This window comes from Syzygium oleosum, unplaced genomic scaffold (assembly GCF_021117445.2).
Source record: "Syzygium oleosum isolate NSW1041296 unplaced genomic scaffold, Sole_v2.1 Sole_v2.61, whole genome shotgun sequence".
Lineage (NCBI taxonomy): Eukaryota > Viridiplantae > Streptophyta > Magnoliopsida > Myrtales > Myrtaceae > Syzygium > Syzygium oleosum.
This window is the reverse complement of record NW_026607545.1, coordinates 863,350-889,534: the sequence shown is the minus strand read 5'-3', so window position 1 is coordinate 889,534 and position 26,185 is coordinate 863,350. Positions and strand designations below refer to the sequence as shown.

Below are 26,185 nucleotides of genomic sequence, written 5' to 3'. Positions count from 1 at the left end.
TCATGTAATGAAAATCTAATGGCCCATATCCGATCTAACCCATAACCAACTCATAGCCGACTCAACCCGTATTGCTAAAACACTTCCATATTTAACTCGATGTAGAAAAACTCGTACCCAAACTGAGACAAGAGTGTGGAATGAATGAGTGCGATATTGAGCGATGGATGGATTGAGTTTAAATAAGTTGTAAATCCATTTATGATCCATTTACGACCAATTTAATGCCCATATACTCATTTATGACCAATTTAGTGAATATAACTAACGCATTTATGACCCATTTACTGATTTATGGATTAAGAAATGGATTTATGACCCATTTTGACAGGTCTAATTCCAACCAACAACACCTAAATAATTCATCGTATTCTTAACCTTGCCGGCGCTCCGTTGATCTCCCTTATTTTCTGGATTTGGCCTTGTTTTGTCGTATTATGTGCTTTGCTCCGCTTCGCCCATGAAAATCCATCTACTTCTCACGTATCTTTTTTCGAGCAATGAATCCGATTTTCTTTCGAAAAAAAAAAAGAAAAAGAAAAAGAAAACCGACCACAGCTTGAAAAGAAAATTCTTTCCCCCCGATGAGCACTCGCGGTTCACGTGAGCGGCACGGTACGAATCTCCCCCAAAATTAAAATAAAAGAAAAGGAAGAAAAAATCCGAAATGGAAAAAATCCATTTTATTTTTCTTTTTCACTTTTTTTCCCCAGGTCTTCGTCATGATCTCCAAGCTCCCAGTTTAACCCAACTCCAGGTGTGTCCTCAAATCAATCCTCGCCATTTTCACCTCCTCTCCTTCCTCTCCTTCGTCTTCTTCTTCTTCTTCATCTTTCGTCTTCGTCTTCGTCTTCCTTTGCTGGGAGACGCCGGGACGAAGGAAGGAGCGAGCGGCGGAGCTGCGCAGCTCTCTCGGTCTCGGTCTCGGTCTCGGTCTCGGTCTCGATCCCCGCTCACTCTTTCACTCTTCCGCTCCCCCCGCGTCGGCGGCGGCGGCGGGCGGCGGGCGGCGGAGGGGATGGCCGCGGCGGTGTCCGAGCGTGTCGAGCTCGCCAGGCTCTGCACCTCGCGCGATTGGTCCAAGGCAATCCGAGTCCTCGACTCGCTCCTGGCTCGGTCGTGCACAATCCAGGACATCTGGTAATCCGTCTCCCTCCTCCTTCTCCTTTCCTCCCCCCCGCCGTCCCGCTTTTCTAGGTTTTGTGCAGATCCCTGAGGTTCTGCGGATTTTGGGAAATGCAATTCGGTCGGGCTTCGGTTCGGTTCCTTCCGTCTTTCGTTTGGGTGTTTTTCCGCTAATTCTGTGGCGCCTGTCGTTGTCAATCTGGTTCCAGCAATCGAGCTTTCTGCTACAGTCAATTGGAGCTGCACAAGCATGTGGTGAAGGACTGCGACCGCGCGCTTCAGCTGGAACCTGCGCTTCTTCAGGCTTATATTCTGAAAGGTTTGCCGTCGCTTGGTTCTCTCGATACGCGTTTTTCTCCATTTCCGTTTCTGTGGGTTGACCGATTTACTTAGGAGTGACAAAATTCGTGATTTTTTTTACTTTCTACTTTTAATCGTCAATATTAGGTTGATGAATGGTAATTTGTTAATTTGAAGATGGATGATGTAATTGGAGTATTGGATATTCTCATCTAGGGTTTTGGTAGTGAATGCGGAGGGTAGAACAGAATAGGCAGCAGACTAGCTGAGCGGTTGAGCTTTGCCCGGTAATTAGCATTTGTAGATTTATAAGTTTGTGTCCTTCAGGTAAAAAGCATCTCTTTAAAAGTTTAAAAGTTTTAGATCTCTCTCTCTCTCTTCTATATGAACAGAATGGTGTTGCTCTCCTGCCTTTTTAATAAGTTTTCAGCCATTTTTCTTTTTGTCCATCCTTCCTCATTCTGCTAACCCGTTGGTTTTTTCTATTTTGGCGGGCCCTTGAGATTGTTTCATCATGCATGTATCAAGTAAACATCTAATAGTTTCTGGATGATTTGGTTGACCTTTTTTCTTCCATGTTATAGCACACAAAGTTTGCATGTATGATTATGAGTATGAATGCATTTCAATGCATATGTGGGACTAGTGTTACCCTCCTTCCTGTGGCTGCTTAAACGTCTAACTTTAAGCTCCAATTATTGTTAGACGCGGTTGCAATTTGTACAGATTTTTGTATAGACTGTTGTTACGAGCGTTGAAGATTTAACCAAGAGCACGTTGAGGTTGGGAACGCCTCAACTTGTTCTTAATCTGTTGGAAGAATTGCAGATTCCTTGTTTATGCTACTAATAGAGTCACGGTTTTCAAGTTTGCATGTACTCATACTAGCAATTTGTGTTAATTGGTGATATTTCAGTGATTCTCATTTTTCTTGTTTTAGATACTAGAACTATTCTTTGTTCGAAGGGACCATTTGCATGTGTAGCATGCATCTGCATTTGTTGGTACAAATTGAGGCTAGTCTTGTATTTCTTCTAGGTCGGGCATTATCTGCTCTGGGAAGGAAAGCGGATGCTGTTTTGGCTTGGGAGAAAGGGTATGAACATGGTCTAAATCAGTCTGCGGATCTGAAGCAGTTGCTAGAGTTGGAAGAGCTTTTGACTAATGCAAAACAAGATAAAACCAATGCGTCTGAGAACCATGCTGACTCCACCTCAACTGTGTCTGTACTGGATTCTGTACCTCGAGTCAATGGAGAATCAAATGAAATTAGTCAGAACCAGAAGAGTTTGAGAGATGCATTGAAAAATTCCAGCAGATCGAATGGTACATCGGACGTTCCTTATAAGCCCAATCGGAGTTTGGACTTACCAAGTTGTTTTAGTAATGAAGCCAAACGGAAAGAGAAGCTCGAGTGCAAAATGAATGGAAGCCTTCATGTTCTTGATGATTCAAAATCTGAGTCCAAATCATGCGAGACATCCTTAACTGGCAGCGAATCATCTATAGTTTGTATCAAGCCAAGTGATATGGCTGAAACATCTAGCAAATTGAGCGATAAGGTTGTTGCTCAAAGTGAAATGAGTGATGGGGTCACTCATAATGAAATAACTGATGACCCCAGGAGAAATAAAAAGCCCTGTGTCACTAAGCTTTCCAAGAACCGATCAATAAGTGTAGATTTTCGTTTGTCCAGGGGGATAGCACAGGTAAGCTCAATATATTGCGTCTTTATGGTGCTCCTTCACCTTCTTCACGCACTGAACTTCTTAACATTATAAAAATTCTTGCATAGGTCAATGAGGGAAAATATGCCCAGGCCGTATCCATCTTTGATCAGGTAATTATTGTTCTTTCAAGTTGCTTGATTTTTTTTATGTGGGTCTTCTGAAGTCAATATAACAAATTGGAATATTATCAATCTTCTTTATTTCTTTTTATTCTTTTGCTATGTGTTTTCTGGATTTGACATATTGGGAGGGGATGATAGCATAGTGTAATCTTGGAACCACTAATTATTTTCTGTCTCTACTTTCTTCTGATGAGATTATACACAGATATTGAGGGAGGATCCTAATTATCCCGAGGCTCTGATTGGAAGAGGGACAGCATATGCCTTCCAACGTGAACTTGATGCAGCCATAGCGGATTTTTCGAAGGTACTTTTCCCTTATTTAGTTGCTGAATGTATTTGTTAAATTACTTTCCCTCGTTTTCTCTCGCTAGGCCATTGAGGCAAACCCATCAGCTGGTGAGGCATGGAAGCGAAGAGGGCAAGCAAGAGCAGCTTTAGGGGAATCGGATAAGGTGAGACTTGTCCTTTTCGTTGTCCCCCCTCCTTTTAAAGTATTAACATCTTCTAAACCAATGTAGAGAATTTTCCTTGATATCCATCTCCATTCTCTATATATTCATGTAGATAAATAGCTAACTTATACTCACCTACGGATATTAATCTGTAAATATGTCAGTTGGTGACTTCTAAACGAGATGGCCAGAAAAATCTCCTTAATGAGGGCAGAAAGCTGCTCAGCATGAATAGCAGAGTATTGATTTATCCAGTAGAAGTGCTTAGCTAAAAAAGAAAAGAAAAAAGGCTATTGCTCAAAAGTTGGTGCTTGTCATTGCTACATTGCACATATCTTACTTGCTGCATGTTTATTTCTATTTTATCACAGGCTATTGCGGACTTGACAAAAGCCTTAGAATTTGAGCGGAACTCAGCTGATGTTCTACATGAAAGAGGTAGTGTTCTTAAAATTAGTGAATTATAATGTGAGGATCTTCAGATTGGTCATTCATGGGGCTCTTTTAAGAAAGCTCGTCCCCTGAATGCTTGGCTTCTGCAGCTCTATGATGATTATGAGCCAATGTGTTTTGAATGGTTATGCAGTTGTAGTGATTTCGCAAAATGATGCAGAATGACTAATGGCATAAAATTTTACTGCGACAAACACACAAAATATAAAGTTGGCTGTGCTATCTTTAATCCTAGACAAAGATCAATTGTTTAGGCTACTCTGTCAAAACTATATGACTTCTTGCTGACACCTTTTAAATTGGAAAGTATGATCCTGATAGTGATGTCGAGGTGATTGAAGCAATTTAGTTTTTCTGTTGACATGTAATTATGAGTATCTTATTTACCCAGGAATCGTCAATTTCAAGTTCAAGGATTTTGAAGCTGCTGTTGCGGACTTATCTGCCTGTGTTAAGCTCGATAAGGAGAACAAATCTGCATATACATATTTGGTTTGTCCTATTTTTGAAATATCCGTATTATTTGATTCTGGGTATGTTGAATTCTGCCAGAGTTACAAAGGTTACATTGTTGAGATATTTGACATATTGTTGCGTAGGGTTTGGCATTGTGTTCAGTTGGTGACTATCAAAGGGCTGAAGAAGCACATTTAAAAGCTATCCAGCTTGATCGAAACTTCCTTGAAGCATTGTCTCATCTGACACAGGTTCCATCATGACCGACTTTGTTAATTTTCAGACATGATGATATTTTTTTGTTGCCACCGCAAACATTTTTTCTTGGCAAAGTGTGACCGTAGTTTAGTCTCAATGAGACTGATTCCTGGCTAAAAGCTAATTTTGTGAGCGAACTAAAACATATGTTAATGGCTAATGTGAACTTATATCTTCTCTTAATTTGCACTTAGGAGTCTGTACACAGAAAGTGTTGTCTATGTTGCTTTGTTAAGCTTATTATTTAATAGAGATGAGACTTGCATATATACATTAGTTTAATTCATAACTTTGAGAAGGATGGATCCTCTTTATCTACTCAAATTGCGGGAACAAAAAGAAACATTCAGAAGGATTGATCTTGTCATGAGCTGGTGCCTGAACATGGTGTACAGTACAGTACACTGATTCAATATGACTGTTACACTTTTGTGGAGAGGGATAGCATTAAAATTTGAATTACCAGCTGAATTGGAAACAAAATAGCTTCTATCTGTGGTTGATGTCGTTCTTGAGAACGTGCGCAATTGCGTAAATGCAAATGACTGTTGAATCAGCTATAGATGTCAATTATTGTGGTCTTAATCATGGAGATAACGATGATGATGGTCAAGACTAAAAGAACTGTGTCTGTGAGGAGCTTCTTTTGCAGATCTATGCAGTTTATTTGCTGAAAAAGCAAAAGAGCACTAACTTATGTGAATAGTTGATAAAGGCCCCATTTGGTTCGGCTTTGAGAATGGGCTTTCGGCCTCGAAAGCCCCTTCCCAAAATGCTGAACCGTTTGGTTTAGCATTCGGCCTAGCATTGGCCAAATGCTAGCATTTGGAATGCCGAAAGCCCAAAGCTGGTCCGGACCAGTTTTGGGCTTTCAGCATTTGTGGAATGCTGAACCAAAATTTTTTGTCCCCAAACTACCCTCACTTATTTTGGTTTATTCCGGTTTTGCCCCTCTTGGTACTGTTCATCTTCTTCGTGAGGTGGCCGGCGAGGGAGGCCGACACCGGATCGGGCCGGTGAGGTCGCACGACCCAAGCAACGGCTGCTTGAGGTCGCGCGACCGCCCAGGCGCCGCCGGCCTGGGTCATGTCACCTCAGGCGGCCGGCTCCTGGGTCGCGCAACCTCAGGCGGCCTGCTCCTAGGTCGCGCAACCCTCGCCGAGGGTCGCCTGGCCTTGGGCGACGACCGTCGGCGGCAGATCTAGCTTGCCGGGGGTCACCTGACCTCGGGTGACGGTTGCCGGCGCCAGATCTAGCTCGCTGGCGGCCGTAGGCCTTCGCCGGCTCTGGCGAAGGGTAGGATAGGTTTTTTTTTTAAATTAAAAAGATAATTTCCAAAGCCCTTTGGCAAAAAAAAATTTACCAAACACTACTTGGGTCAAAGTAGCTTTACAAATGATTTTTTACCAAACGCCACTTGCATTTCCCCAAGGGACTTTAACCTAAAGGTATTTGCATTCCCCCAAGTAGCATTTTTAAAGTTGAACCAAATGGGCCCAAAGTGTGACCAATTCCCAACCAAAGCCTTTCCAAGATATCAATTAGGTTTTGACTTGAAAACCTTGTCTTGTCTTTCCTGTGTAGTGCGTGGGGCTGTTAATTGTGGATCAGGTTTCTTGCTCCTTGTATGGGTGGCTTATGGTGTCCACCTTGCCTCTATCTAGTGGAGCTCTGGAGCTCCTTTTGGGCATTGGAGAAGATATAGAAACTATTGAAGAATTCCTTATGTTACCCTATGATGTTGCTTCATTTTGTAGGGTTTATAATTCAAAGATGCATTGGATATAATACAAAGATGGTAATGCTTATGAAGTTGTCGGAAATAGAACTCAGCAACCTTGACTGTCTTGTTACCATACTTAAATACTGAAGGTGATGCAGTTGTTAAAGCTCACGGAATATAAATATACACAAGTTGACAAAATGCTCACGCTGTGGCGTAGATTCTTTTCTAATTTAATGAGTGTATTGCGATTGGTGAGGACCGATGCCATTAGTAACAGAATGGCTTGGGATATTTAAATATGATCTAACCAAATTTGGGAAGGGAACTTTGTCCAAGCATGGGGTGCATAGTTTAGGGTTACCATTGCTACTTGTCAGGCCTTGGAAGTTTGAGAAACTACTAGTCTTAGATCATAGTACACGTTTATCTGTTGCCTGTTTTATTTCTTGCATTTTGAAATTAATACTGCAATCTATTACCTGATGTTCTTGTAGTTCTATCACGAGTTAGCGAAGCCCACGAAGGCAATGGAGTACCTCGAGCAAGTTATGCAAATTGATAAGATGTGGGTAGTCTTGTTCCAATTAGTTTTGGTTATGTACTTTGCTCCTTGCTTCGGAGCCCTGATTTTTAAATCAATACATTTATGCCTTTTTTATAACAAACATGTTTAACCAAAATGCACTTCACAGGTATGCCAAAGCCTATCACCTGCGAGGTCTACTTTTGCATGGTATGGGGGAGCACAGGTATGCTTCCGCATAAATGAGTCATTTCTTTCCAGTATCTATCGCCAATCATGTTCATCTTGTAGTTGCCTTTGAGTTTGAGGAGTAACCTGAGTTTTAGGATTGATAAACAATCAAATGGAGAATATTATTTTTTAACTCCCTCTCTCACACTCTTGGTAGAATTAGGCTTCCATGTTCATAAATGAGACACATGGTGAGAAGTACTACTTGTGATGGCTGGAATGGTTTGCCTTTAACCCAATGTTATTAAAGTTAAATCTTGTTTGATACTGGTTACTTTCTGTGTATTTATTTCTAAAATGTTATGTATTAAATGATAATTAATAATTTGTGCATGATAAATTATCTGAAACCAAGATGGACGTTTTGACAATGCATGAGAAATTCTATCTTCTAGAAGTTGCTAAGAAAATAAAAGATCCCGATTATACATGAAGAGTAAATGGAAAGGACCAATTGTAAATGATATATCATCTGATGATTCTCTAGATTTTATTTGGCCAAAGTTTTTTTTTCTTTATCTTTTACTTTGTCTTCCTCTAGGTTCTTCGATATTCAGATTCTTTAGTCACTGTAAAACCCTAACTATGCGCCAAGCAAAAAAAATGTAATGCTCGTATTACAATTGAGAGGAAATGCATGCTTAGACTTACAAAACATTACCAAATTATTTATTTGTCTCTCTTTTTTGTTTTTTGGCTAAGAAAATCATCTAAGCTTCTTGGTTTAGCACGAATGTGTGGATGTGAAAGCGTGCACACATTTATTTTTGTTTTTGATGGGCTAGCATCCCCACCGGTTATAGATGGTTCCCTCCATTCTTGCTTTGCTGAAAGCTGGAGTGATATGATTTTTGTACACTTACATGTCCTGCTCAGAGAATATTTAGTGTTGGCAATGACAGAAGGAAAACCAACGTTGGAGTAGGAGTTCAAAGAGGGATCAAAGTAGCTGGACATGAAAGATTGTTTATAAACAATCTATTTATTCAAAAAAAAATTTGGACGTGGTCCTCAACTCTACAAGCAGCCCTTATATGCAGTTATATTCGTTTTTTTGTCCCTGACCGAGAAATTGCTAACGATTTTAAGGACTGTCCAAAGGAAGTTAGAATATAATGAATCACTATCCAGATCATATATATGAAACACGGTCATTTCTCCTGGTTTCTTGTTAGTTTCTCCTCTTTTATTTGGTCTTTTGATCACAATATATACCTTTTATTACCAACACTTATCTTGTTTGGTTGATTGGCCAATTGTGCTTGCAGGAAGGCCATTAAGGAGTTATCTGCTGGGTTGAGCATTGAGTTCTCAAACATTGAGTGCTTATACTTAAGAGGTTCCTGCTATCATGCAATTGGAGAATATGGAGATGCGGTATTTGGGCATTTTTCAGTTCTATGGTGGTTCTTTGGGGCCATGTTTTTGACATTTATTGCTTTAACTTGGTATAACATTCAATGACATAGGTTAAGGATTATGATGCTGCGCTAGACTTGGAACTGGATTCTATGGAAAAATTTGTGCTTCAGTGTCTGGCCTTCTATCAGGTATCAGATGATGCATATATGTACATCCCTGTTACATTGAATGTTCTGCTAATGTCCCCCTCTGGTAGTACTAGACACAAGCATGATTATTTTGTAAAAGGCATACATTGGTTGCCCATGTGGAAGTACACATTACAGCAGTAAGAAATGCTCCCCTGCAACTTTGGTTTTTTATTTTTCCAAACAAGTTTACATGAAAGTACATACCCATTCGGATGCTGATAACAAAAACTTCCTACTTCGTTTCATTTTTTCTGCATGTCTAGAGAAGACGCCTTATTGTACAAGTTTGGTATGGTGAGACTTTGAGGTTCTTAATCATGATCTAGCAGTTTATCAAGGGGATTTCTTTTTGTCTGCAAATCTTACCACTGTTTGGGACTTGAGTTGACAGTTTTGTTTAAAAGAATTACATTCATTCAACTGTTGTTGTAGCTCAAGCTTTCCCATAGTTTGTGCTTCTGTTGTCTGATCATATATTGTTTGAGAGAGTTGTAAGCTGAAATGCTCCTTAATTTTCATTGGCATCATCAAATGAAAAGGTGTAATTAGTTCTCTCTCTCTCTCTCTCTCTCTCTCTCTCTCTCTCTCTCTCTCTCTCTCTCTCTCTCTCAAACAACCATAACATGGTATTTGAGTCTTCAGTTGTTCACTTGCCTATCGTTAATTCATTTTGGAGGTGGATTCTTGTTTATTTTATTCCTTGGTCGTGAACTCCATGTAGTTTTATTTCAATTCGCATGGTGGAGGGTGTGTTAAAGTTGTTTGCATCCAGGGTCTATCAAGGCCTTTTCTAAACTTTAGTCTCCCTCCATCATATAACTTTTGTTTTTGAGGTTAAAATTATGTGCTACTATTTTTCTGTGATTAGTGTTATACATGTTTTTGGTTTATGTTAGTACAAACAGATTGTGTCTTACCTGTCAATGGGGCTTATATGTTGTTCATGTTGTTCTCATTATGGTAACAAGGAATTTGTCCTGAATAGTGCGCTTGTCTATCTTTTTCCAACAAGAAAACGAAATCATTAAGTTGCACATAGTGGAATAGAACATTATTAACTTTCGTGGATATGTAAAATTTGTTTACTTTTATGTTTTGCAGAAGGAAATTGCTTTGTACACAGCTTCTAAAGCAAACAGTGAGTTTTGCTGGTTTGACATCGATGGCGATATTGATCCACTCTTCAAGGTAATATTTGATTGGATAACTTCGTCTGGTTGACTTATTGTAACTGTAAAATCTGTTATTTATCTTTGTATATGTTCCTTTTCCTGTGTTCTTGGTTTCTATCTGTTTTAATATTATGAACTAGCTTACAAGGCAATAAATTGTGCAAATAAGATTTAGAAGAATAAATGGGTAATAAGTGTTATCTAGAAGATATTAAATTCTTGAATTATTCGATGGTGTATCGGAAACTTCTATGCTGGGTTCTATTTTTTATTTCGAGAGGAGTGAGGAAATGTTGATTAGTGCTTGAGTGAGCATTTTGGATAATCTGTAGGCAAAAGGATATTGCAATCTAGTGTCTGTTACATTAAACTACACATCACAGGCCTTTCACTTAGACAAAGCGGATTGTTTAAGTGAAGCTGAACTTGTGTATATGTATAAATGTATTCTCTTTATGATTGACTTCTGCGGATCTCAGGAGTACTGGTGCAAGAGAATGCACCCGAAGAATGTATGCGAAAAGGTTTATAGGCAACCTAGACTTCGCGATTCTCTGAAAAAGGGAAAGCTCAGGAGGCAGGATTTCACAGTTACAAAGCAGAAGACTGTTCTTCTACTGGCAGCCGATTCAATTGGAAAGAAAATTCAATATGATTGCCCTGGCTTTTTACCCAACAGGCGGCAGGTGATTATATAATTATGTAATTCTATGTAATTCGGACACAAGATTTTCTTCAGTTTTGATTTTTAGTGGCTATTTTCTTGGGCTGGGAACTTTTTAGCTACACCCATTTGAACTTATTACTGAATGCAGCACTATAATATGCGTTGGAATTTGCCCCTTGGACTCTAGAATAATTTGTTATTTGTTAATTTTCTTTGGGCATGTAGTTGTGTTCTTATAGCGTGATAGTCGCAAGAAAGAATGATCCCTGTGTGATAGCCACAATCATTTAAATGTGTTCCATTTAGGTAATAAATTAGGTGTCTGATATGTGTCTGTGGGATATTAATATATTAGCTGAAGAAGTTCAATTTCGCTCGGTTGATTTATACATAGTTGAGGCTTGATTATTATCTGGCTGTTAAAATAAGTATGCAAAATCTCTAATTCGCAATTTCACTGGTGTGCTAGCATCGTATGGCAGGATTAGCTGCAATAGAGATTGCACAGAAAGTTTCAAAGGCTTGGCGAGCTTTACGCGCTGAATTGAAAGGTGCAACAGTTAAATCTACTAAGAGAGCTGGAAGAAGAGAGAGGATTAGTCTGCCCAGTCAAAATAGAGGTGGTGATTGTTGCAGCACAAGCAGTTCTTTAGAAACATCAACTTCATATGGTGGTACCAGTGAAGAAAGATTATCTGGTCGTTCTAAGTTATTGTGGCAAGATGTTTACTCGTTGGCTGTCAAATGGCGTCAGATATCTGAACCTTGTGACCCTGTTGTGTGGATTAACAAGTTGAGGTATTACATTTTTGCTTTGATAACTCTTCCATTTTAGGGCTTTGGTTCCATTTTCTTTGCAAATTGTCTTGATGCTTGTTTCTTCACATTAGTTTTGCCTTTCTGCAATGCAGTGAAGAGTTCAATGCTGGCTTTGGGTCACATACACCAATGATTCTTGGACAAGCCAAAGTTGTACGCTATTTCCCCAATTACGAGAGGTAGAAGCCCACTTAGTTCATTTAACTTCATATTTCAGAGGTAGGCTTACACGTAGTGGTGCTGCAGAACACTTAACGTTGCAAAGGCAGTTATAAAGGAAAGGTCTTATGTGCGCAGCAAATCAGATGGCCTTATTGACCTATCCAAGGATGGGAAATTGGAAGATGTGAGTTTTTTACTGTCCTGATGTTTTTTCTGTATGTATTTTGTGCATGCAAAAAATGCCTGGCATAATTTTCTTTCTTGGTAAGGTGTGCAACCCTATTGGTCTGGGGTTGCATTGCTTGGGATTTGATCTGGGTCTAGTCCAACCCCCAACCCTCCTGACCCACTGTTTGCCCGGTGGCTAAGTGCCTGGCATACTTTTTGGTGCCTTTGATGCAGAAATTTACATGCTGAGAGTCTAGAATGCATAGCAAAAGCCTACTATCTTGAACTGACTAATATTTTCCTCGCTTCTCCAATGAGATAAGGAAATCTTTACCCATTTCTCAATACGTAAAATTTATATCGTAGGGATGACAACTTCACCACAATCTCATATAGGATGCACATTATAGAAATTCAACTAAGTATAAACATTGGCTATCAACTACTTAATTAAAAAATCCCATCCTTTATGGGAACTTGGGATCAATTTTGCTCTTTAATGTTATATGAGCAATGGATGGAAATTTTCCTCCTTCATATAAACCATAAAAATAGATGGAGAAGTGAAACGAAGAAAAACTTTCCTACCTTTATGGATCGTACCTATCAAGTATCAGTGATCTAGTTGATCAAACAATTTATTGTTAAGATCACTTGTATCTTGTACCTTGTTTGCAATTTCCAAAGGCTGATGTGATCATAATTGTCATCCTGAGAGTGCTTTTTATTTTTGATATTTTATTAAATATTTCTTCAAGAGTTCTTAGTAGAGGGCACTTGTCAGTTATATCGGGATAAGAACAACTGTAGCAAGTCACTGATGCAGAAACATGCAAAAAGTGATAAATGCTTTTCTATGTTGTCATGAATCTGTTTTTAGCCTGCAAATGCAAGAATGATATAGATGGTTCTCTATCTTGTCCCCAATATAGCAGTCCATTAATATTTTCGTAGTATATCTATTTTTATTTTCTGAGATCAGTATAGAAGCTTTGGAGATCAGAGTTCTCATTAGGTATACCAGTTGAGAATTATATACTGGCAAACCAACAGGGGGTTGGTGATTACATCACACATCTCCTAACTGGGTAAGGAATAGTTTTGAGAGTTTCTGTGGACTTCCTCAGGGTCTTATACTTGAGAAAAACTGCTCCTTGTTGTAAACAGAAATTGCTAATATGATAGTTGTTAACAACATTTATAAACCTTCCTAACTATTTGCTAACATCCGATGATACAATGTGCAGATTATGCGTGCAAAGTCCTGTTCTGATCTTCATGGAGTTGTGGGGGAGGACTTCTGGCTGGCTACTTGGTGTAATAGCGCAGCGTTTGAGGGGTAGAATCTAAGTCTTTACCTAATTGAATAACCTTCCATGTTCTCTAGACGTCTAAAATATTCATCACATAGATATCTCACATGTATTTCAGGAAACAGCTTGAAGGAACAAGGATCACCCTGATGAAAATGTATGCTGTTTTACCTGGGAAACAATTGAGATGGAAACTTTAACTTCTCTTTTCTCGTCTTTTTTATAACAAATATGTTTTTTTCATTTTGCCCTCTTATTTGCTTTCAGTGCTGAACGGGGGTATGACTTCGCAATTAGAACACCTTGCACACCTGCAAGATGGGATGAATTTGACACAGAGATGAAAATGGCTTGGGAAGTATGTCTTTCTTTTTGGTGGTTTTTTTTTGTTGCTGATGTGGGGGAGGTGGTGTTTTGGAGAGTGGGCGTGCATTTGTCAGGTTATATCATAAGATTTTGTCTCATCGCTGGTTGGCATACCTTTGTTGAGCTTTTTCACATGCATCTCAAATTTCTATCGGAGCAAAGTTGGCCCTGTAGGGCAAGTATGCATGTGATGCATGTTACAATAATGATAATGGATGCCCCCTTAATTTATGCAGTCTCTGCAACTTCTATCTTTTGTTGGGTCACCTGTACATGAGTTCCTGTAATCATTCATTGTCAATGGAACTTTAGATGCTCATATTGTGCTTCCTAACTAGATTCTATCTGGCGGCCAATAAACTAAATTGCTAGAACATCATTCCTGTGCCTTCTATCTTAGGTGCTGAGTTCGTCTTTGGATGACCTACAGTGGTTGTACTGGAGGTGATATACATCTACGATACCTCCACTGTTTCCATTTGTCAGTATTGGTGCATGTGATAGAATGATGACTTGTAGGCTGCTGAAACTCGATTCTTCAATCTACTTTTCCATTTAATTGATTCCCCCAAGTCATCTACATTCGTGCCATAGTCTCTCCTTGTAAATCTTCTCTTGATTTATGAAACTTCCTCTTTTATAATTTTCTAATTCAACCGGCTTTCGGTCTTCCATTTGCAGAACGTATGCAATCTGTACTGTAGTGAAACATATGGCTCTACTGATTTTGATGCACTCGAGAAAGTCAGGGATGCCATTTTAAGAATGACCTATTACTGGTACAGCAATCTGACTTAACGACTCCTTGCTTGATATGGTACAATTCACTTCTCCACGTGTAATCGCAAGTGGTTTCACAGGTATAATTTCATGCCGCTGTCGAGAGGGACAGCTGCTGTTGGGTTCGTGGTCATGTTGGGGATTCTTCTCGCGGCCAATATGGAGTTCACTGGGAGCATACCAAAGGGTGTACAGGTGGACTGGGACGCCATTCTGAATTTCGATCCGAATTCTTTCGTGGATTCTGTCAAAACTTGGTTATACCCATCTCTGAAGGTGACTGCATCTCGGAAAGATAATCCAGATGTAGCTTTGACCTTTGCAACTACCGGATCGGTCGTTGCTGCTCTGAGCTCTTATGAGAATTGAGCGCCCTCAGCTTATTCGGCAGGTAAGTAATTTCATAACAGTCTCGTTCCTTTCTCCAATACTTGCCTTCTTTTGCCCTCCAGTTTTTTGTTACTTTGCGCGGCTAAATCTACATTCCCTATATGTGCAGAACGGAGCGCGCGCTCTCTCTCTCTCTCGTGGTCTGCCAATGCAGTGTTGTAATGCTATTGCATGTTATTGACACTCAAATTTTTATAGCAAGATCATTGAAACTGTATGTTTATTCTCTTAGATTGAACCATGTAACTAATGTACTTTTCTCAGCTTGTCAGGCATGCTCATAGATTCATCTCAACTCCCGCTGTTACTCCCAGCGTACAGGAGTTTTCATAAGTCATCTGTTTATAGGATGAAAATTGTAATTGCTAATTGGTTTCTCCGTGCTATTGTGGATTCTGTGCAGTTGGGTTTCTAATTTGATTCCTATTAAGGACTCCTCTTTCTATTTGTTGATCTTATTTTAGTTCCAAAACTCTTTATTTTCCAATCGGAACCTTTTTAACTTCACTAAATTTGTGTTGTGAATAAGTCCATCGATTTTACTGACGTGGATTGCCACGGGGAGTGCACTGCCACATCAGCAGAAAGTATAAGGAATTTTCTTAGGTAGAGAGTTCAAAAGAACAGGAAGAGACGAGGCAGCTGTGCACCGGCAAGGGCTGGCGACCCTCGCCGAGAGCACAAGCGATGGCAACTGCCATCGCCCCGTAAATCCGGGTGAGTCAGAGAGAGCTTCTGAGCCTCCGTAGGTCTCGTTATTCGAACCAGACGTCCTTATTTAACTTGTTGGCTAATGTCTGGCATGAAAACAAAGGAACTAACGTGGTGTAAAAATCTTAATTATTTCGTCAACGCGCTAGCGATGAGTTATAGAGCAACTCATGGTTGGACGTTTTTGTCTTCCGGAGAACGGGCCATGGTTCGATAATTTTCTACTTTGCTTAGAAAGGATGAAAAATAATTAAGATTTACAGAAAAATTAAATGCTTCAACATGATATAAGGTGACTAAAGTTGAGGAATTGAAAGAACATGCTCCAGTCTTCGAGGACCACGTCCAACAAGTTCTGGCATTTGTAAAAGTGATTCTTTTGGAGGTGGCATGATGGACTATTTTAGGCTCTGTTTACTTTACGAAAAATGAATGATTTGAATTTTTTTTTAATAATAATAGCTTTTATTGCTCGCAATAATTAGTCAATGAAAAAATAATTTTATTATCGATAAAAATTTATGTCTAAATATTTTCGTTGACGATGAAAAGATTTTTCGTTAATTCATTTTTGTAAGAGATACAATCGATCATTTTTAGGAAAATATTTTTTAAATAATTCATTTTTCGCAAAATAAATGCACCCTTACTTACCCTTCAATCTCTTAATTCGACAGATTTTTTTCCATCTATTGGATTTGTCCAATATCGTGTTCACACTGGGAATGGCTTTTAATATTACGAATTATTAGTGAACCAGAATTAGTGATTCTAAGGGCCCGTTTGGTAACGTGCCAAATAGCGAAAATTTCTGTTCTTTTGTTCCCAGAAATAGTTTGGGAACAGAAATGCGTTTGGTAAACTTTTTTGTTCCTTGACACATTTTTGCAAAAATTTGTGCCGAGAAACGATTTTGGAAGAGAAACAAGAAGTAAAAAAAGTTCTTCTTGTTTCTCGGCACAATTTTGAGAATCAGTTTTTTTTCTTCTTTTTCTTTTTTTTCATTTCTTATTTTGTGTGTTGTTCCCTGGCTGAGCCGGCCGCCGGTCGCCGGTCGCCGGCGACCGGCCACAGCCCAGGGCCGGCGAGGGCGTCACGGCCCTCGCCCGGCGGAGGCGAGGGTCCCCCTTGCCGGCAAGGGCGAGGGCTGGACCCTGCGCCGCCCGGGCGAGGCGGCCTCGCCCGGATCGAGCGAGGCCGAGCCTCGCCGTTGGTCGCGACAGCGAGGTCGCCTCGCCCGTAGACGGCGAGGCTCGGCCTCGCCCGGATCTAGCGAGGCCGAGCCTCGCCGTCACGACCCACGGCGAGGTCGGCCGTCGTGGGTCGTGACGGCGAGGCCGCCTCGCCCGGCGGCGAGGGTCTAGCCCTCGCCCTCGCCGGCGAGGTCCGTGACGCCCTCGCCGGCCCTGGGCTGTGGCCGGTCGCCGGCGACCGGCCATGGCCAAAGAAGAAAGTAAAAAAAAAAAAAAATTTAAACAATTCAAAATATTATTAAAATATTATTTGGGAACGAAATTTTGTGTAGTTACTCAAACGCATTTCTTCTTTTCTACTCTAGGAATAGAAATTTTGGACATTTATCAAACGCCTTCAAATACTCAGAAATTGTTTCCGGGCACAGAATAAAAAAAAAATCATTTCTGTTCAGAAATAGCGCCCGGGCACAGAATGGTATTCATGCGCACCCTAAGATAGCACACAAAGAACACCAATTCTCCCATTTCCCCGGAAAATATTTTCAAAATTTCCACCCATTAACATGGAAATTACATTACTGCTATGAGTGAAACCGCTCGCGAGTAACTTGAACTCGGATTGATGATTGCTCAAGGTCGGCTCGCCTAATTTCAAGCCGAGCTCGAGGTACTCGGATATCTTTTCAAGTTTGAGCTCAAACTCATTAATACTTAGCTCAAGCTCAACCTCAATTATAAGTTGATCGGAGTCGAGTTGAGTTCAATTATCTCGACTTTTCAGTTGAGTGAAGTTAGAGTAGGAAAGTTGAAGCCCGATCAAGCTCGAGTCAATTTTGGAGCATTGAGTATGCTTTTAGAGTCGAACACGAGCTTGACAATATATCCAATCGATTTAGTCAGATCATCCAAAGGAAAACTTTATTAGGTAAGATTTTATTTGGCAGGGTTGGTCACGTCACCTTTGAATTAGTGTGTGTTGGGTTAGGTATGACAGCCAATTCATCACAGTCTAAATTGCAATTAAAAAAACATTATCGGTTGATCTGCAATGACATTTTATCCAACTTTTTAGATTTGATTGTCGTGATTTGAGAAAAGAGGGACTAATGAGGAGTCGATTTCGTCTTTGATACCAAGTTGCCCACAACCCCACTTTGATTAATTAAACCTTGAAATTGTGGAAGTCTTTAGCCTCAGTATGAAGATAAGACAAAGTTTGGGTTCAGAAGTCAATTAATCTCCTCTTCAAACGTCGGTTTATTTCAAGAAAAATAAATAATTTAAAAAATATTTTCTTAAAATTGATTGCTTGTATCGTTTTAAATAATTAGTCAATGTAAATTTTTTTCATTATCGACAACTTTTATGTCTAAACATTTTCGTAAATGATAAAAATTATTTTCATTTATTTATTTTTATAAGCGATGCAAATGATCATTTCTAGAGAAATATTTTTAAAATCATTCACTTTCTACGAAATAAATGGAACTTAAGAGTGATAAACATTTCGTCCTTATGGCTCTCTGTTTCTCTTAACTCTCTTACATTAGCTCGATTCTACTATTGAAAAGATCTACTAGTAAAAACACTTGAGTAGTAGGAGGCAGTCTAATCGTCGTGATGCAAACGACACTCGATGTAATCGACCACATCTCAAGTAAGAGGCAGTCAGGCGAGGCCATGCGCAACTCATTTAAGAGTCTTCTTATGCCAAAGACTGATTCAATTGGTGGTCTCCACCCGCTTCTCAATTGCACAACGTTTCGCAATCGATAAATAGCGACCCCCAAAACATCGAAAGGTTTACATGTACAATCCATTATTAAACTATATGATCAACGACATGTTCCCTCAATGTGGAATCCAATGAGAGAAGGCATGTCACTTGCTCAAAGCCAAAGAATGGCAACAACAACCGATGTGGCTGCAATCTTTTTATTTTATTAGATCCGTTGACCCTCCGTCTATTTTTCTGTTTGCATGTTTCCTATCATGTGATTTTTCAAGGGTAAAGTTATCATTTTTCTCGAATTTTTTTAGTCAAATCACTCTTTGGCCAATGAATATGCCAAAAAAAAATTAAAATTCATGAAATTAACACATAAAATAAGAAAAAAGGTGATAGTCATTTGAAAAGTGCGAGGACTTGTTAATCGAAATAACAACATTGATGCGATTCAATTTACTCCGGATATTTCATAATATTGTATAATGTCTTGGTTTGGAATTTTATTTTCCATATATCCTTCATAAAGTTAGCGTTTAAAAGGATCATGGCCGTTGGCATGGCATAATTACGCATTCTTCTATTTCTCGGAATAATACAACACTATCTAGTCAAGCGAAAAATAACTATGAAAACAAAAGGGTAATTAAAGAGATGTTTAAAGTATAAATAGTGTTAAAATTAAAAAAGGTTAATTATAATCAAAGAAAAAATAAAGATTACGAAAAACTATTATCGTTATTATTAGTAATAATTTTTGCGATAAATCTTTTTAAAGTTCATTACATTTTTCAGTTTTATGTACTTATTGTTTTTTTTTGATTTATTTTAACACACTATGAGGCCAAAGAGTGATTCGACTAAAAAAATAATAGAAATAACAATTTGTATTATTGAAAAATCACATGTTAGGCACGTACAAATGAAAATTAGACGGAGAGGCAAACATGTACTAGCTTGAAAGTAACAAGGGGTAATTTATGTACTAACCCATCATTTTCAATACATTTATCGTGTTTAGATGTTAAAAGCATTACTCTATGATATAGAAGTTCACGATGACAAATTGAAAAGAGACTCGTGCTACAATTCGAGTCAATCTTTGATACACAAGCGGGTGTTTATAAGGATAGTGATGGATATTCCGATCCCACAGATCGAAACAAGATGCCGACCACTCCCGATGGCAAGGATGTAATCTTTTGACACAAGGCCTCGAGGTTAGCCATCTGGATCATCACGTCGGCGAAGGACTACGAATCGAATAGCCATCTTCATGCGGTTGCACCAGAGGAAACTCGGTGTACATTCGGGTTCGCGCCTCAGTGACTCGGTGTATTCCCAATACCAAAGGGGCAATGAGGGTCGCTCGCTTTAACCTCAAATTGCAAGACCATCCTCTTCATTTCTACGTAAAAGCCTCCAAATCCTTCGCATGAGTCCCTATCCTTTGCTGGTGCCGATGCTTTGTCTTGACTCCCTCTTCTAGCTTTCTTCTGCTCCACCCTGCCACCAACCAAATGTTTTAGCATCACCATCTTCACATGATCGACACATTGATTGATTTTTTACAGGTCCAAAATAGAGTAAAAGAAACCTGAATATCCAGAAAATTAGGATACTTTTTTTTTTTTTGGCATAGACTCGGTTGCTGTGTGTTGCGACCGATAGAACAGAACCGATTGCGAGTCTCGTAGAGATTCTTGAAATGTAATTGATTTGACTTGTGCCATACTTGGTCTAAGAAAATAAACTGGTAATTTCATAGAGGAGATACGAAGCTTACCGAGTTTATCTTCCCTGGTCGCCAACAATTCATCGACTCGATCCAATTTGGCGCCGAGCTTTCTCGCTTGATGCTCGCTCCTGCATTTCGCCTTCTTCCCCTTCCTCCCCTTCCTCCTCTTCTTGTTCGCCACGCGACCGAATAGCCACGTGGCGTTCATCTGCTTGTTGAGCATCCGCGTCGCGTAGTAGGGGATCTTGTTCTTGGCCGGAGCGTCGGGATGCTGGCTGCTCATCCGGACGTGGATGAACGTCAAGCAGTCCATCAAGCTCTCCCTCCCCGACCCCGTCATATCGTACGCCTGCGACCGCCTCCACAGGCTCTTCCCGTGCGGCCTCGCCGCGCCCGATAAGCACAGCGCCCTCGTGGCATCGCTGATGGCATTTTCCGGGTCTCTCAGCAGCAAGTGGCACTGAGCCCTGTTGCTGTGAATCACAATCCTCTGTTTCCTCATCTTCAACAAGCACAGGTCCAATGCCTTGGTGTAAACCGCAGCGGCTTTCTTGATCTCCCCACACCAGAAGCTCTCGTTCCCTTCCCTTTTCAACGACCCCACCACGGCCTTTCTCTCTCTAACCTCCTCCTCCGACATCAGCTTCTCTCTCCTCCTCCTCTCCACCTTCAGGTCCCATGTCTCCTCCAGGGCCCTCTGCGATCTCCCGCTCTTCAGCTTCAAATTCCCATACTTGAACTTGTGGTAGTCTTGTAGCAGCGCTCGTGTGATTCTCTCCCCGATCCTCTTCCTCTCTCCGCGGTCGCCGTCGAGCTCGACCAAATCGGCAAGAACCGCCGCCGCCATGTCCAGGACTTGATGCCTCGTATCTGGGTCTTTAAGAAGCAGCAGGAGACTGTCGATGGCCATGTACTGGCAATCATCTGATGACCTGGAGATGTTGCAGAGGCACTCGATGACTTGTCTTGAACTCGCGATGTTTGACCTTCCGAGTTTGGATTGGCATAGAGTCCTGACCAGCCCAATCGCACCAGGTGATGATGAGGGTCGATTGGCCAATCCACCCCACATCCCGCACAATTCTCTCAGAAACTCTCTCTTGCACATCGAGTCAAGGCCTCTGTTTTTGCTCGCAAAACAATTGAGTAAATACAGAGACCAACACTGGAGCTGGCTCGCCCACTCCTCGGCCCTCGCGTCCTCGGTTTCCTTCCCTCCGATCCCCCTTGTCACCAGGTCGACGTGGTATCTCTCTCTCTCCCCTCCCTTGACGCTGACGAACTCATCGTAGACCACCTCTAGGCAATTGGAAGCGATCTCCATGGCGAGTCCCACGATTTCTTGCTCGAACTCGAGCACAGCTTCGAATGCCTCGTCGTGGCTGGCTAAGTGCCCGAGCGCCCGGACGGCCACTCTCTGCTCAACCCAACTCATCTTCTCTCTCATGAGCTCCATGAGGCCCGGGACAACGCCGGACTTCACGGCCTTCTCCGCGAACCGAGCCTTGTTCATGACGTACGAACCAACGACGTGAGCGGCATAATACGGAATGTACACGTTCTGATCTCTCCGGAGCCACTCCTTATCGTGGACGCCTCGGAGGATCAATCTGGCCAAGCAGTCGAACAGGCCGAGGGACGGGAACTCCTGGTTGTCGGGCTGAGCCATCGCAACGTTCCAGAGGCCGCTCAGGACGAGGACGGTCTGAGGGTCGTCGCCGAGGGGGATTTGTTCGAAGCAAGCGGCGATTCTGGCGCGTCTGAGAGATGGGGCGGGCTCGTTCATGGCGCAGAAGAAGCAGGACTGGTTCATGCATGGTGGGTCGTCGTCGTGGTCGTCTGCGGCGGCGGCGCTGGTCCGGTGTTTCGCCTCCATATGTATGGTGCTCATGGGCGGTGGGCCGAGAAACTATGGCATATATAGGTGAAGTAGAAACCTTGCTGAATCTGAACAGTAGACGCAATGATATGAAGATCATTCTTAGGGAACACCCACAAAAATTAACAACTACGGACACAAGCTTTGTGACCGTTCAATAACTACTACAGTACTGACTAGTCCCGAATGATTAGTTCGGCACCTTCCACTAAAGTGGCGCCAAATTAGCCGAAAAGATGACACCAATCTAATTGTCCTGCGTGTAAGCCTATACAAGTGGAATGAGGCACCATGGTTTATGTGCTTTTCGAAAATGCGCAATAACTTTTTTATTTATTTTATTTTTGCCGACGGGTTGCTCGAAATATATGCCATTTTTCTTTTTGAATTAGTCCTTCTATTAAAAGAGAGTAAACGAAAATGCTGATGTGGCGGCTAAATTGCCAACAAGGGCAAATGCATTGTACCGTGTGGCTTTTGAAAACTTCTAAGAAAAATATGAAACTAAATATATGTATTCTTGAAAAATTCGAAAAAAGTAAACTTGAAAAGTGAAACAATAAAAGAGAAGAACAAAGAACAAGGCGTGGCGATGCTCGGTGGAAGGGGGAGCGAAGTGGTCGCTAGGACTGGAATGGTGGTACCGATCTTACCAACACTTTTCTCTCTATCTCTCTCTCTCCTAGGTTTGAGGTAATTTAATTTTTTAAAAGTAATCAGCCAAAGAAATCAATGTCATCACTAGTTTGTTCGGTTAAAGCTGAGGTGACACTAATGTGATATTATCTCCATTTGCATATTCAATAAAATGAATAACAACAATAAACCTAGAAAAGTGATACATCGATATCCCTTTTTGAACCTTTATGTTTTAACCCGTAATATGTTATCTTGGTGTAAGAGATAAATTGAAGACTCCAATATGTAGATCAATCATGCCAAATTATCAAACACAATTACATCGATCGACACTACGTTGGAGGTTATGTTGAAGAACCCTATGGAAGAATACAATAAATTCAACCTTGAACCAGAGCTAATCATGAATTGCCACTACTTAAACAAGTAAACCATTTAATATCATCTTGTCACATTAAGCAGTAAATAAATTAGCCTTACATTCTGACCCAAAAAACAAAATTAGCCTTACACCAAAAGAGACAGCCCAAGAAAAGCTTCAAAGTACAGCTTTAACTTGAGCAACCAAAAACAGATGGTGGCATAGCCTTCAAGCAAAAGGGTAGACTGCTCAATGTCATGATGCCACCACACACTCCCTTTCACTCCTACCTTCTCCCTTTATCCCTTCAAGGTCAAGGCACACCAGGATGTGGTCCCCTCAAAATCAACCCAATATTGGCCCTTTTTGTTCAAATTAACCCATTAATTTAATCACTCTCTGGGATTATGAATATGCCATGGAGTCATCAAAAGTACCACTAGACTAATTGTATAATTAGTGTGATTGTACAGCAGATATGTTAAATCTATTCTTCTTTTAGAGAGGGATCCAATTGATGGGATAGTGTTGATATTTTGCTCTCAGATTTTGTGGGACATTTGCCAATTTTTCTAAAATCTTAAACTGTTAAATGAATGTGGATTTTAATATTTAAATATTCTAACACTCTGCTCTCACACTAAGGCTAGATTTTAACCTAAGATGAAAGTGCGAAAATATATATGGAAAGGAAAAGAAGTTTGAAAAGATTTAAACTCGGGACCTCCTACTTCGATAACATGTGAAATTTCCTCGGACCAATGCCAAATGTTCCGAAAATTTAACTCGTTAGATAGACGAAAGTGTTCGCCGAATAAGATGTACTTGAGGCAATTCTTTTTTCTTTGGAGTACCCAATAAAGAACCTCCAAAATTGAAGCCAAGAAAGGGATTCATCTTGAGAGTGAAAAAGTGATCAAAAGTCCGCACATTAGGCCAATAAAATACAAGCTTTTTGGGCTGGTCTCAAGACAATGCGGCCACACGAGAAAAGCTTTGAGTTTTGATAATCTATTCAAGTGAGTGGGGGAACTGGTTTAATAATTGGCGCAGTTGCCTCGAGAGAAAAAGGCGGATCCAATTTGAAAGTCTTGTACGAGGGTTATGATTGAAAGGTAAGTTAAGAGCATAGTTTGCACATAAACATCTGTCAATCACAGGATTCAAGATGTATGTTGTTCTAGCTTTTTTAGCTCGTTCTCGGCGTGCGAAGCTGGTAACTTTCCAAGCACGTGAATCTTGGATTTGTATTGGCTTTCTTCTCTACTTCTTTTGCTTTAAGAGTTAAAATATTGCGTTACAATCACAAGATCCTTCTAGGGGATTCAAATGAGAAGCAATTAGGATCTTTTTTGACTTGTTTATTCAGTTGCCCGCTTAACGAAATCCTTGGTGGACCCAATGATAATCTCGATGGAGCGATATGGTTATATATTGAGTTCGCCGGGTTAAAGCTTTTATCATGTGGTACACTCAACTGTTATGCGATAAAATATCTTGATCTATCGTGAAAGCATTCGTCAATAGTAACTCATTTCATTTTATGATGGTATTAACCTTCTTTTGGTCGATTAAATCACGTCTAAGCGAAAACGAAAGCTTAAGAACAAAAGTGAAAAGGAAAATTAAGAAAAGTGGCTACGGAGCCATCAATGAGCAAGGTTTCCGGCGATTGTCGGCAACACCCCGGTTGCCCCGGAGGAGAGGGCAACGCGGCATCTTGTATGAAGGCAAGGGTCATCATATGTTAGGACAAGGATGGAGCATCCCTCACCGTTCACTATATAAGGTTGCCCGATTCTCGTTTTACTGATAATGCTTCATCGTCAAGAGCTTCATTGGCGGTAAGCAAGTGGAGGAACCTCCGCTGCCGAGCTGGACGGGCGCAACAACAGAATGCAACAAGGCTTTTCGACAGTCACAGCCAACCAATTCACTGGCCGTTTAGATCACATAGACTTTTCAGTGTTTTCACATAGGTTAGTCACATTCTGTTAGTGTCATGCCATGATGCCAGATGTTATAAACGTACAACATCACTCAAGGTCGTTTTACGGTCATTCACTGTACTTAAGGATACCATCATATGACTCATTGAATCATCCCTACATCTCATGCTTATTTTCCAAAAAATTAGGATAGACCTGAATTTATTATTAAATGTGATTAATTTGATTCATGTAATTTCCTTTGCTACGATCCGAGGACACGGGACAGTCCCCTCAGAAGATACCATTATGCATACATTTAACCGGGTTGGGCTTGAACCAACCCGACTGCAAAATTGGAGCTCATGCTCTTTGCAACCCTTCTCAGCTCTCACCAGGTTACGCCACTCTCTATTTTCGTGGACGATGGACAGTGAAAATATATTTCGTCCATTCATTTTTGTAAGCGATACAAAAAATTGTTTTTGGGAAAATGCTTTGGAAATCATTCATTATCTGCAAAAGAAACGGAGCCAGTAAGATTAATGTTGCTCTAATACCATATACTAGTAGGACGGATGTTGCTTTTGATGCCAAAGTGACGCGGGACCAAATTTTGCGTAGTGAAATTAGTTGAGAACAGTAGAAAGGTTAGCAAAATAGGGTAAGAAGAAAGGAAAGAGAAACGGAGAATAGAACGGAAAGAAAAGGAGATGCGAGCTCTTGGTTACAATTCAGTAATCTCAATTTGATTCATGGTAAACGTCTGATGGAAGACTTATATGATGCCGGTATTTAGAGCATCACCGATAAATTGAGGTGCCTCATATGATAAACACTAAAAAAAGCACACATTATACACTAGGATCCTAACAAGAGAGATCGAAATTTAGATGATAAAGAAACTCGACGTCAACATGTTGCATGGACGTCCTTTCATGGAAGTCAAAATAATTCGTACTTCAGCAGACGTGAACACGCAAGTGTTTTCTCTTCCATGGTGAATACCGTCTAAAACATACAATTACGAACAACCAAGAGTAACATGAGCACCTTTTGTCGATATAGTATCCCACCAAACAAATTCAAAGTAAAGGTCGAATTTGATTGGAACTTGACATCTGTCGGAAACGAACTTAGAACTATCATCAATGACAGATATTCAGTACGAATCGAGTGTGGTTCATGACTCAATACTGAGTTTCAAAATTTAAACCAGTGAACTTGTGATATGATTT

General features: G+C 40.5%; 2 protein-coding genes across 2 annotated transcripts; one reads left to right on the top strand and one right to left on the bottom strand.

Annotated features, from left to right (window-relative positions):
* Positions 1–816: 816 nt before the first annotated feature.
* LOC130137112 (suppressor of RPS4-RLD 1-like) lies at positions 817–15,184 on the top strand. The gene is made up of 24 exons (XM_056307858.1): positions 817–1,140; positions 1,335–1,444; positions 2,464–3,134; positions 3,221–3,265; positions 3,483–3,584; positions 3,652–3,732; positions 4,104–4,170; positions 4,577–4,677; positions 4,785–4,892; positions 7,120–7,190; positions 7,318–7,374; positions 8,648–8,756; positions 8,849–8,929; positions 10,034–10,120; positions 10,584–10,790; positions 11,241–11,569; positions 11,683–11,769; positions 11,837–11,936; positions 13,168–13,259; positions 13,352–13,390; positions 13,501–13,591; positions 14,281–14,378; positions 14,460–14,770; positions 14,879–15,184. Exons 1-23 carry the CDS (start codon positions 1,019–1,021, stop codon positions 14,746–14,748), a joined length of 3,144 nt encoding a protein of 1,047 aa, XP_056163833.1. The 5' UTR covers positions 817–1,018; the 3' UTR covers positions 14,749–14,770; positions 14,879–15,184.
* A 4,081-nt stretch (positions 15,185–19,265) lies between these two features.
* On the bottom strand, positions 19,266–22,197 carry LOC130137127 (uncharacterized). Its single transcript, XM_056307890.1, has 2 exons — positions 20,189–22,197; positions 19,266–19,908 (listed from the first exon to the last, which is right to left on the bottom strand). Exons 1-2 carry the CDS (start codon positions 22,029–22,031, stop codon positions 19,811–19,813), a joined length of 1,941 nt encoding a protein of 646 aa, XP_056163865.1. The 5' UTR covers positions 22,032–22,197; the 3' UTR covers positions 19,266–19,810.
* Between the last annotated feature and the right edge of the window lie 3,988 nt (positions 22,198–26,185).